The sequence below is a fragment of the Odontesthes bonariensis genome, chromosome 11 (assembly GCF_027942865.1).
Source record: "Odontesthes bonariensis isolate fOdoBon6 chromosome 11, fOdoBon6.hap1, whole genome shotgun sequence".
Taxonomy (NCBI): domain Eukaryota; kingdom Metazoa; phylum Chordata; class Actinopteri; order Atheriniformes; family Atherinopsidae; genus Odontesthes; species Odontesthes bonariensis.
The window spans coordinates 27,570,495-27,584,067 of NC_134516.1; the positions used below are offsets into that span (position 1 = coordinate 27,570,495).

The 13,573-nt window shown below is 42.9% G+C and overlaps 1 protein-coding gene across 1 annotated transcript; it reads right to left on the minus strand.

The window, feature by feature from the left end:
* Positions 1-886: 886 nt before the first annotated feature.
* LOC142391227 (NLR family CARD domain-containing protein 3-like) lies at positions 887-13,553 on the minus strand. The gene is made up of 9 exons (XM_075477002.1): positions 13,518-13,553; positions 8,963-9,041; positions 8,593-8,800; positions 6,660-8,445; positions 5,736-5,909; positions 3,694-3,855; positions 3,070-3,100; positions 1,570-1,609; positions 887-1,443 (listed from the first exon to the last, which is right to left on the minus strand). The coding sequence occupies exons 2-9, from the start codon at positions 8,963-8,965 to the stop codon at positions 887-889; spliced, it is 2,961 nt and encodes a 986-aa protein (XP_075333117.1). The 5' UTR covers positions 8,966-9,041; positions 13,518-13,553.
* Between the last annotated feature and the right edge of the window lie 20 nt (positions 13,554-13,573).

Sequence of the window (13,573 nt, forward strand, 5' to 3'; positions counted from 1 at the left end):
GTTAGCTAGCGAGGCAGAAGCAGACGTCCAGAAAGGAATCAAGGGAGTAAAAAATGAAATAGCTACACGTAGTTTTAAAATTATTTTTGCACGTTTACATTCATAAAATGGCCAAAAATGAACATTATGGATTTCTTGATTACTATAAACAAATTATTTAAACAGCATTTGTATAGAAATGATTCTGTCCCAAGCCTTTTGATCTATATAAGCGGTTTATTACTATATCCGTGACCACTATAAGCGGTTTCCACTGTACCTAAAAAAAATGTCAGGAGCCGCCACTGTTCAACTCTAAGAGCTTGAATTAGAGAAACTAGACATTTATTACAGAAATACTACAAAGTCATTGAAAAGTTTTGATCCTTTATTTAAATAATTGGATTTATCTATCACTTTCACAAATTCTACGTTACAGGTTCTTAAAGCCTAAATTTTCCTCCAATACTGGAACAATCCAACTACTATACAACTCTCCAGAGTCTCCAGTACAACATAAAAGTATAACATAAAAGAATGGTAAAATGGATAATATCAAATTAAACATTTTGAATTTATATTTTCTTTATTTATTATCATTGTGTTGAATAATTGATTGCATTTTTATTTGATCACAAACTTTCAATCCAAAGCAAGTGTTGTCAACTTTTAAAGTCCACATTGTTTGTAAAGGATAATTTCGGTTCTCTTTTCCAACATCCTGGAAGAATGGCAGCTTCCATCTTTAAAGGACTGGAAGTGGAAGAAGGTTCCAAGGAATCATTTAGAAGAGTTTCAAACAGAAACTGACTGAATCCATGAATCTGAAAAGCTGTTTCTGAGTGAAAGAGACAGACATGTACATGTGACAGACATGACAGACATGTACAGAGACAGACAGACATGTTCAACACAGAGACACTGAGGAAAAAGACTTGAACCAGACAACAAATCCGGGATGCAGAGGTTCTTCAGTGAATGTGGTGCTGAAGGTGTGGAGGTGGATCAGTGTGTCAGAGGAGACTCTGTAGAAGGACAGAGTGCCAGCAGGACGGTCCACATACACTGCTGCTCTGTTACAGACAGAGGAGGAGGAGGAGGAGGAGGAGGAGGAGGAGGAGGAGATGATTGTTTCTTTCTTATTGTGACAGACGGAGTAACCTCCATCAGAGCACCTCAGACTCCAGGACTGATCATTCGATCCAAACACACAGTTATCACTGTCTCTTTTCCTTCTGACTCCTCTGTAACTCACTGATATATAAACTTCTCCTCTCCACTCGACCTCCCAGTAACAGCGACCAATCAGAACATTGCTACACAGCAGCTGAGGCCACCAGTCAAATCTGTCTGGATGATCAGGATATGACTGAACCTCCTTCAGATGGGTCACCTTCCTGTTGTTGTCAGACAGTTTCAGTTCTCTGTGCACTGTGTTTGTGTCGATTGTGAGTTGACAGGAATCTGATGGAAAGAACAAACACAATCCAGCTGCAGTTATTGATCCATCATCTGTTCACTTTGATCAAGGAGTGATGTGACAGTGTGAAGATGGTTGGATGTCATGAATCAGATGAAGAACACACTTACACTTCCTCAGACCTGGTGTCAACCATCGTTCTCCAGCAGGCTCCACCCTGAAAGGGGGGCAGAGCAGCACACATTGACATTACATGGCTCTCACACACACCAAGGGCATAAGTTTGCAAAGGGACCATAGGGACAAGTCACAACCAAAGTTTTGGGAAGACAGAGTTGTCCCTACCAATATTTTGGATATATTCTAATATAACATATTTTTTTTACATAATGCATTAAATATAATATTTTTCACAAAGTCATTCGTAGTATTAAGCATTTATAAAAAACTACTTTTCCAACGGGCCCTCTCATCGCAATGTTCAGTGTGACTTGCATGGCAACAAGGTTAGATATGCTGCCTAAAATTTCATTGGCTAAAGGTCAGTCCCTCTCGTCACCGCTCCCAACAAGGAGACGCGCTGTGTGGCAGAGTTGCTCTAAGACGCTGGATTGATTGGTAAAATATCAGACTGGCTGTTGCAAACAGGCTTGATGCCACAAAATCATGAAAGTAAATCCTCACATTAATATTTTGTTTGGTCTCAAAAGTTTTGCTCGTATTTCTGTTTTATAAATAGAAAATGTAAGTAGTAGTTAACTACACACTCTATGCTAGCCTTCAAGGCTAACGTAAACCCTCATTCTACTATGGAAAAGTGTTATTAAGGCGTTATGGTGTAAATGTAAAGGCCTCGGTATGCTACTCCGTAGCTATCGGCCAATCCGACTCCGTGGTCACGCAGAGGCTATTAAACCTTTCGAAGTTCTCCATCGGGATGTCGGATATGCAAAGCAATTCACCTCCCGATCAGTAGGTGTCGCTACGCAAGACGACCTAATCTCGTGACGTCTATCGTGAAAGTCGTTGATTAATTGTTTACCTTCCGGATCCGTTCCACTGCTCACAGTGAACGATGGCGACCGAGAGAGGAAGACTTTTGTTGGAGTTGGAGCTTATTGATATTGAAATGCAAATAATTTTGACCAAATGTTGACCGGCACACAGTAAAATGAAGGAAATTGTGTTGTTAGCCGACCAATCACAACCCTTGCGGTCTCCGCGAGTCTCCGTCTCCTTGACGGATAGTTAGGAATTTTGGCCAACGCACGTAAGCAACAGAGAGCGTCTCCGGGAGGGTTTCCGATGTTCCTGGACGACTGTAAATCGCTAGGAGGCTAGTTTTTTATTTTTTATTAGCATTTTTTTTTAAGCAGGAGATGTTTTTTTCGCTCTATTTTTTAATTATAAAGTTGAATTATGAGTTGGTTTCATAAAGCCTAAATCTTGGCTATTTCTGTAATATTCAAAAGTTTTTTCTAATAAGTTTGAAAAGTGTAATGCATATAGTCATCATAAAAGGTCTACATTTTATTCATTGGTGCATTATTTTGAAACTCAGAGATCCAGTACAGATGTGCAGGTTGTGGAAACAGCAGCTGGACCGTCAGTGCTTCAATTGATCAAGTATTTTCTTGTTCAGCATAATTCAGTGACTATTTTCTTGACACGTCCACTGGGATGGAGCACAGTTGAAAATGACTCTTTTCATTTAATCTTGACTGAATGTAACAAAGTGTGTGAGATCTCATCTACTCACCACTTTTCCCTGACACATCTTATCCATTAACCTTTGTTTTACATGTGCTCATGTTGTTTTAGTTTAGCACTGCCACTGTAACTTTGCCATATTTACTATCCCAGGTTTGCTTGTGTTGGCATTTTATTATAGTTTTTATCTAAACATTTAAGTGGGATTAGAACAAATATGCAGTCATGAGTTAATGATGTCTCTGATGTCTCTCAATAGATCCAAATTTTTGGATTAGTCATCAATCCACACAAATGTCACATCGCCAAGACTGAGGTGGAGTACCTTGGTTATGTAATTGTACACATCCACCCTCAAGTAAGTAATATCAATACTTTAAGAATCATACAAATCCTCAACAAAAGGCACCTCAGGACAATTTACAGGGGAAATTAATGTTAACAGTTTTAGTAGTCAAATATAACAGTTCAGTGTTTTCAATATAGATGTTCCTACTTTCAAGATATTTTCAAGTGGTGAGAAAGTTTGGTTCTGTATCTGTGCAAGACATAGTAACAATATGCTGCAGCAGGCCTCTCCATACTTGGGTTTTTGTGGATCATTCATTGCAGCCGTCAGCAGCTTCACTCCTGAGTCTCCTGGATGGTTGTAGCTCAGGTCCAGGTCTCTTAGATGGGAGGGGTTGGAGGTCACAGCTTCAGCCAGAGAGGCACAGCCTTCCTCTGTGATCAGACAGCCTGACACGCTGCAGACACACAGAACGACATACATGGCTGAAACTCTGAAGCTGTTTTCACATGAGATACACAGCATTAACAGCTTCATCAATCTGTTAAAGGGACAGTGTTAAACCATTCACACATGGGTCACTTTTATATTCATGTTCCTCATGAATATTTCAGATATGGCTGTTAAAGTGACAGACAGAGCCCTGGTTCAATATATATTTGATATTTGCACAAAATTAAACAGTACACCCCATCCTTTCTAACCTTCGTAGGGTCTCCTATGGCAAATTAGTCTCAGGGGAGGGATCAGACGAAGGGCGATTCAAAGACCTCAATGGAACAGTTAAAGTTAATTCAGAGGTTTGAGACATGGAATCAGAATGGTACATGTTCAGGACCTACATTGCAGATGCAGCTTCCAAGAGCTATTACCTTAAGGCTGTTGGTGCCTGTTGTGGCTGTAACCGGAAGACCCGTGGATGCAAGTGTTGAGGGCACCCATCAAGCTGAAGAAGAGGGTCTTTCGGGCTTGGTTGTCCTGGGGGTACTGAGTGGCTAAAAGGGCTGCAGCATTGGTGGTTGCTGAAGCTAAAACTCGGATGTGGAAATAATTTGGAGAGACTACGGAGAAGAATTCCATCACATCTGAAAGATCTATTTGGATATTTTTCCAACAGAGCACTTTGCTCTCAGAGTTTCTAAAAGTAGAATCGGAGGCAGAGCCTTCAGTTATCAGGCCCCTCTCAGTGGAACCAGCACAGGACACCAACTTATTCAGTTGCCACTAGATTCATGGAAGAAGATTAATTGAAAGGAGTTTAGAGTTACTGAAGAGTTACTGTTTGTGATGGACAATCCATGGCTTGCATAGTCCAAAAACAAGACACAAATGGGGTTCAGATCAGGGATGCCGTTCCTCCCAATCACATCACTCCAACTTATGCCATGTCATTGCCAACATGGGCATTAGTCTTGGAGCCGCAGTGAGGCGACCCTCTCGCTCACCGGGGGGGGGACTCAAGCGTATAGGCGTTCAGCCGGTGGCGTGTGAGTATCCCACAGCCGCCTGATGCCTCTCTCCATGGGAACTATTAGAGAGTCCAGACCTTCTGCAGGGGTTTGGTTCCAGAGCCAAAGCTCTGTGTGGAGGTGAGCCCAACTATATCTAGTTGGTACCGCTCCATCTCACACACCAGCTCAAGCTCTTTTGCTGCCAACGAGGTGACATTCTACATCCCTAGAGCCAGTTTGCCGGGGATTGGCACACCCAGTTCCCCGCCTTCGCCTGCTGCCCAGATCAAATTGCACCTTACCTCAAATTTCCTCCGTGCGAGTGGTAGGTCCACGTGGAGGTGGCTTCCTGATTCTTCTTTGGGCTAAGCCCGACCGAACCCCAGGAGCCAAGGCTCGGCCACCAGTTTTCCTCTGGTGCCACTCCATCAAGGTCTTTGAATCACTTAGTCTAACCCCTCCCCTGGGACCAAATTCCCATGGGAGGCTCTACCAGGGGCTAACACCCCTGACAACATAGTTCTCAGGATCATAGGGCTACTCAAACTCATCCATGTTAAGGTGGTCTTCAGAGCGGACAAGAAATTTTGTTCAATAAAAAGTTAGATGGATTACCAGAGCCCTGTTTTCACCCTGAGGACATGACACAAAATCTATCAAAAATCATTGAATGACTCCAGTGGAACTTAAATGATTGGTTTGAAAGTGAAAAAATAATTACAATATATATTCAAAAACATTTCCCAAGTAGAAAACAATTGCTACGGTTTTGGGGAGGGAAATTCATTGGTTCAGCTATATTAAGCAGCAGGACAGCTAATTATTCACTGATGTAAACCAAAATTACAATATTCATAAGTTGTACAATTTGATGATGAAGTCTGACCTGAGAGATTTCAGTTTACAACGTGTACTCTTTAGTCCAACAGACAGCTGCTTCACTCCTGAATCCTGCAGGTCATTGTTACTCAGGTCCAGTTCTGCCAGACTGGAGAACTGGGAGCTGAGAACTGAGGACAGAGCTTCACAGCTTCTCTCTGAGAGGTTACAGTCACTCAATCTGCATAAACAATCATAATCAGAGAATGGTAAACATATGGTCCAAACATTTGCTATTATTTAAACATTTATTCAGCACGTTTGATCAGTCACATGCCCCTTCTCCAGTAGGATCAACCATACTGCAGCTCCTGTCATCTAACCCACCCCACCTCCAACTCAACAATCTTCTCAACAACAGTCGGCTTTAAACCCCCTCTGCTACCCATTTAATCCAGCTGACACACACACAGAGTGAAGAAATGGTCAGAGGAGGCTGAAATGCTAGCTAAGCTATGATCATGCCTGGACAATGTTTCTCAACCCAGAAATGACATCAAGACAACACTAAAATGCCCAATTACTGACAGGCTGCTGAAAGGTAAATGGTTTAATGTGTTTCTATTTTATTCTGTCTGGATATTTTTCTCATTTAAACTTTATTTTCATCTTTTATAACACCATCAGCTGGTATAATGTAGAATCAGACAGTCGCAAAGCATCCTAACCTGAGAGATTCCAGTTCACAGTGTGGACTCTTTAATCCAACGCACAGCTGCTTCACTCCTGAATCTCTACAGTCGTTCTTACTCAGGTCCAGCTCTTTCAGATCGGAAGACGGGGAGATGAGAATTGCAGACAAAGTTTTAAAGCTTCTCTCTGACAGCTTACAGCCACTCAGCCTGAACAAATAATAACAAAGTGACAAGTAATATATTATTTATTTCTCCTGTTAAAAAGATAGCTGTGTTTTTGAATTGTGGTAACTTACAGAGCTTTGTTTGAGGCTTTGACCACTGGCAGCAGCCTCAGAAGAGCCTCCTCTGAAGCAGAGTATTTCTTCAGGTCAAACACATCCAGATCTTTTCCTGATGACAGTAAGATGAAGACCAGAGCTGACCACTGAGCAGGAGACAGTTTATCTGTGGAGAGACTTCCTGAACTCAGGTGACGTTGGATCTCCTCCACCAGAGAACGATCATTCAGTTCATTCAGACAGTGGAACAGATTGATGCTTCTCTCTGCAGACACATTCTCACTGATCTTCTTCTTGATGTAATCGACTGTTTCCTGATTGGTCTGTGAGCTACTTCCTGTCTGTGTCAGCAGGCCTCGTAGGAGCCTCTGATTGGTCTGCAGTGAAAGACCCAGGAGGAAGCGGAGGAACAGGTCCAGGTGTCCATTTGGACTCTCTAAGGCCTTGTTCACAGCACTCTGGTGGAGCTGTATTAGTTTTGGTTTCATAAGAAATAAAGGTCTCTTGGATCGTTCATCTTCTTCCATCAGGTTGACTCCAGAGTTGATGAAGGTCAGATGCACATGAAGAGCAGCCAGAAACTCCTGAACACTCAGATGGATGAAGCAGAACACCTTCTCCTGGTGCAGCCCTCTCTCCTCTCTAAAGATCTGTGTGAACACTCCTGAGTACACTGAGGCTGCTGAGATATCGATGCCACACTCTGTCAGGTCTGATTCATAGAAGATCAGGTTTCCTTTCTGCAGCTGCTCAAAAGCCAGTTTTCCCAGAGACTCAATCATCTTCCTGCTCTCTGGACTCCAGTGTGGATCTGTCTCAGCTCCTCCATCATACTTGACCTTCTTCAATTTGTCCTGAACCACCAGGAAGTGGATGTACATCTCAGTCAGGGTGTTGGGCAGCTCTGCTCCCTCTCTGGTTTCCAACACATCCTCCAGAACTGTAGCAGTGATCCAGCAGAAGACTGGGATGTGGCACATGATGTGGAGGCTTCGGGAAGTCTGGATGTGGGAGATGATCCTGCTGGCCTGCTTCTTATCTCTGAATCTCTTCCTGAAGTACTCCTCCTTCTGTGGGTCAGTGAACCCTCTGACCTCTGTCACCATGCCAACACAGCTAGAAGGGATCTGATTGGCTGCTGCAGGTCGTGTGGTTATCCAGAGGCGAGCAGAGGGAAGCAGCTTCCCCCTGATGAGGCTTGTCAGCAGCACATCCACTGAGGTGGGCTCTGTAGCATCAGTCAGGGGCTCCTTGCTGTGGAAGTCCAGAGGAAGTCGACACTCATCCAGACCGTCAAAGATGAACACAACCTGGAACTGTTCAAAGCTGCAGATTCCTGCTTCTTTGGTTTCAGTAAAGAAGTGATGAACAAGTTCCACCAAGCTGAACTTTCTCTCTTTCAGCACATTCAGCTCTCTGAAAGTGAATGGAAACATGAGCTGGATGTCCTGGTTGGCTTTGCCTTCAGCCCAGTCCAGAGTGAACTTCTGTGTTAAGACTGTTTTCCCAATGCCAGCCACTCCCTTTGTCATCACTGTTCTGATTGGTTCATCTCTTCCAGGTGGGACTTTAAAGATGTCTTCATGTCTGATGGTTGTTTCTGCTCTGCCTGCTTTCCTGGATGCTGTTTCAATCTGTCTGACCTCATGTTCATCATTGACCTCTCCGGTCCCTCCCTCTGTGATGTAGAGTTCTGTGTAGATCTGATTCAGAAGGGTTGGCTTTCCTGCTTTAGGAATCCCCTCAAACACACACTGGAACTTCTTCTTCAGAGCAGATTTAAGTTTACGTCCACAAAGTTCTGAATGAGGACAGTAAATAATATAAGTCAATAAACATGTAAACCCTGTAAAGAGTGAGTATCTGAACATCTGCTGTTCTGTGTGCTGAGACATCAGTAAATGTGTCCTTTATCCAGCAGGTTAAATCTTTAGAGGAATCCTCTTACTGCTCTGCAGACGGTCAGCCAGCTCCTCCTGCTTCATTCTCCTCAGGAAGTGAACTGTGATCTTCACTAATGCCTCTCTGCTGCTCCTCTGCTCTTCATCCTCACCTTCCCTCGGACTCTCTAAGCATTCTGGGTAATCTGGACTCAGAACCTTCTGGATCTTCTTCAGCTCCTCCTTCACAAAAGTGAGCATGTTGTTCTCCAGCAGCTGGAACAGAAAACTATATGAATGAGCCAATCAGACTGAAACCATGGAGCCAAACATCAGATCCATGTTGGACACACTGACAACCCACTGGTCTACAAAGTGCAGCATGGAGAGGACTGTGAACAGAACAGGTGGAAAAGTAGTTGTTGTACATGTACAGACCATAAATATGGAGTCCAGCTGTGTTTGATGCTGCTGGGCAGACGGACCACTGGGACCCTCTGAGCTCTGCTGGTCCACTCTGTGGAGGAATCATGAAGAATGAGCTCACATTCTGTCTGTCCACACAGAGACCAACACAAGGTGAAGCTCCTATTAGTTAGATTGTTGATTACAACTCTGTCAAAGATGGTTCTCACAACTATTAACAGAGTGAAATATAATTTATGTCTGTATTTCAGTGGAGCTTCAGTAGCTTCCATTTTATTGTGTTGGTTTATCAGCCTGACTAATTAAGTTCTTCCATCTTTTATTGACCTTTTTAATGCTGCAGACAACCAAGATACTCTCACAAGTTGTCATCAGTCATTCAAAATGTGCATGACTTTCTTATTTTGTTTTAAATAGAGCTTGAATATGTCACTAGATTTAGACAATTCCACAGGACCATTGTTAATATAACCATATTTTAATGCATTAGACAATATTCTGATATGGTAAAAGAGCACAGTCGCTGTGGGTACACCCACTATGTTGTCATGTCTTACATGTGATGGACACAACAGGTCCAGCAGTAAAACCCATTCATCCCTCTCTCCAACGACTCTCTCCAGCTCCTCCTGGGGATCCTGGAGGTGTCCCCTGGCCAGATGGAATATATAATCCCTCCAGTTTGTTCTGAGTCCCCCTTGTTGTTAGGTCTGCTAACAACAATAGCTTCTTCTAAATCATCAACTTGAATTTTAGACCCAATCCCAACCAGACTGTTCACGATTTCCCTCTTAACCAACACTTCCATATTGGATTTGATCTGTCTGTCTTTGTTGACAGGATATGTACCTCGGAGTTTTGACAACATGCTGAAGGATGCAAATCTTTTACAATTTTCTGGACTGACTGGGAGGCAGAACAGGCCTTTGTGTAACAGCAACATATTTAAGGCTCACCAGTGATCAACCTTCCTTCCAGTTGAAGAACACATGAACAAAGGCCCTGGGGTGGAGCTGGTCGGTGTCTGATTGTATAAGACTAACTGTAGTGAGCACAGATGTGTTGCGTTGTGAAGGTTTTACATATAAAGAGCTTTTGGGGGAAAATTCTCTAAATTAATCTGATGCAGCACTTTGTTATGATTTTAATAATCTTTCTTACCTCTGTGCTACCTGTTGGTATCCATATCTGTCAGATATGGGAGGATTCTTCATGGAGACCCCGCTGGGTTCAGCACTCTCCAGCTTCCTCCTGATTAAAAAACATAGATTATAATCTGCACTGCGCCCAGAACACAGTCAGGAGGTACGTTTACTTCATATATCTGAACAAGCAAATACCCAATCCTGTTTAAAACTCAGAAGGTGATCAACACAAAATGTCCCATGTTGAATTTAATCTAAACCATTTAAACTAAATATCTGGAACTAAAACTAATAAATAGATTTAAAATACACTGAGGACAGTATATGAACATAAATAATAAGCAAAGATCACAAACCCTCTGTCTTGTTTTGTAAAGTAACAGAAGAAGAGATCATTTCTATGGAAACAAACTAAGGTGAGGTGTTCCGGGCCTGTCCCACTGGGAGGAGGCCCCGGGGAAGACCCAGGACACGTTGGAGAGACTATGTTTCTCGGCTGGCCTGGGAACGCCTCGGGGTCCCCCCAGAAGAGCTGGAGGAAGTGGCCGGGGACAGGGACGTCTGGGTTTCTCTGCTGCCCCCGCGACCCGATCCCCGGAGAAGCGGAAGATGATGGATGGATGGAAACAAACTAAGTCCTACATCCATCAAACACATATGTTCAAATCCATCAAACTAGAGTCGGGGTTCCAGGTTTGGTGCCAAGTATTAGAACCTTTATATCTACAGACAGGAGAAGCTATCTTATTCAAACCTCTGTCTGCGGTTCTCTTTGCTGTCGAAGTGTGTGTTGTCATAAAAGGCCATCAGAAGAAAAGGTTGTGGAGGTCCAGAATTTTGTTAAGAACTCAAAATGAAGCCCGAATATCTTCAACTGAATCATACACGTATTAGTTTCATTACCGGGGTATCAGTTTATTAGCAAATGTGAATAAATGATCACAGCATCTACTGCTACAGACTGTACAACAGTTCATTTCCAGCACAAAGTGGACTCATTACTTAGATTTTCTTATGTATGACAGACAGAATTATATTTCATGATTATTATAATGAGCAAAGTTTAACCGTGGAAACAGTTGATGGAGGACTGGGAACATAATCTGTCTGTCCTCCTCCATCCAGCAGCACCTGCCACCTGAGTGGAAGTTCCTACCTACACTGTGTTAGAGCCAAAGCACAAAGGTGATCCCTGCTGGACCAGCTGCTGTCCTATAGACACTCAGAAACACCTCCTCCAACATCCATTCTAAATTTCTCTTACTTTTTTCGTAAGAAGGTCTCGTACGAACACGCCACGTCAGATTCAACAAACGCTCTTAACTTCGGAAAAAGTGTGTAAACGACCTTCGTAAATGATGAATCCCACTCCTGCGTATCTAAGTGCACGTGCACGAGGATAGTAGATTTGCATACTCCACGCCCAAAATGATACCATATTAGGAGCTGTGCTTCCTCGCTGCTGTGCCAGGAAGTGTTGAGTGTTGAGTCATGAGAATGGCATCAAGGCGCAAAAAGAACAACTTTACAGGCTCTGAGACTGAAGTTCTGCTTTCAGGGATCCAAAAAGGAAAATCTGTCATTTTTAGCAGTGTCAGCAGTGGAATTATGGGACCTGCTAAAGCGAAGAAATGGAAAGTTATTACGAGTGCTGTTAATTCTGTGTCACCTGTAGTTCGTAATGTCACCGAAATAAAAAAGAAATGGTTTGATATGAAAATAGCTTAAAAAAAACGTCTCGCCATGGGCAGGCGATCGATGACTGCAACTAAAGCCGTGCAATCAGTTGTTGCCTCATCATGGTGGCACTTTGATGGGGGGGTTAATGAGGGGGTCTTCTGGCACCACAGCTTCTGGTCTGCCTGGGCTGGTTCAGGTGGAGACCCTCGTTCATGGCAATATTGTGCAAATCTGACATGCCTTCTCTGGGCTACAGAGCAGTTTGCCCCCCAGCTGTATCGAGACACAACCACCTGGCCTTCAGCTCAGTGTGCTCCACGACAGCACGGGTGCTTTGATGCGTATGTGTCTCGTTCTTCCAATGAAAGAATCGATCTAACAATTGGCAGTCCAGCCACGGCATGAAAGTCCCTCTTAATTTGTACTTGTTGGACAGCGGTGTATGCGAATTTGATGTACCATGGGTGATAAACTGATGAGAGCTTTGATGACTAAGGGCAGCGCGCAGAGGACTGGGACACCCCCGATCTGTCTCCAATCTCCCTCTGAAAGGTTCTGTGGCCAAAAATCCAAAGATGGTGAGGTCCTGGACGTGTGGTGGAATTGGGTTTGATCGGGATGTTTTTCTCTGGAGTTGTGGCTCTAGCAAGCTGCATATTTGCAGCAGCATAGTCTTTGGGAATCTTAATCGCGATCTCAGCCATTCGTCTGTCTCCACACGCTCTCTTCAAGAGCCTGACATACTAAGGCATCCAAAAGTAGCAAGACAGCCGCTGGTTACGCTTCCCATTAACCTTGTTATATACAGATTCAAATTAACCTTCAATTAGTGCACAATTTAAGTCAAACAGAATAATGTCAGCATCATTATGGGGTATAATGTATATATTTATATCTGATTGCTTCAAAGTGATTAAATATACAATCCATTAGTCAAGCAAACTTGATTGGAATAACAGCGGATTATTTTACGAAACTCCTACGACAGGTCTGGATCACTCGTAAATCCTGTTCGTACCTGAAAGAAAACGTAAAATACGAAAAGATTGGTGACTTCGCAAATTCTCTTAAATCACTCGTACGTACGATTTAAGAACAAATCTGTGCGTACGAACGGTTCTTGCATGAGGCCCATTCTTTCCTCTTTGACTGCTGTGTTTGTGGGAAACATCCAACACACACCGCTTCACATATGAACACAGAAATGGATGTGAAGCAGAGCTGAGCTCACATTAAACACGTTGGAATAAAATCTGGTCTAACTGACTCTGTTACAACATTTACACTCAGCTCACCTCTTAAAGGATGGATGTTGGTCTGATTTGAAGTAAAGAGGAGGACCCATTGACTCATTGCTCTTAAAGGACACACAGCTGGGTCCAGGTTCTGGTTCAGGTTCAATGTGAAATTCAGCTGGAAAATTGGAAGAGATCCTGAAAGAAAAAAAAATAGTTTTAATAAAGTCAATATTTTCCATGAAATTCTACCAGAAAACAAAGTTGTTTTGATCAATTCTGTGAGACAAAAATATAATTACAGACTCGGTGGATCAATTTATTAGCAATTGTGAATAAAAGATTGCAACATGTACTGCTACAGACTGAAGAAAAGTTCATTTCCAGCACCATGGAGAAATGGATGTGAAACAGAGCTGAGCTCACATTAAACACATGTTGGAGGAAAAACTGTTCAAACTGACTCTGCTGCATTTTACTCTGTTACAACATTTACACTCAGCTCACCTCTGAAAGGATGGATGTTGGTCTGATTTGAAGTAAAGAGGAGGACCCATTGACTC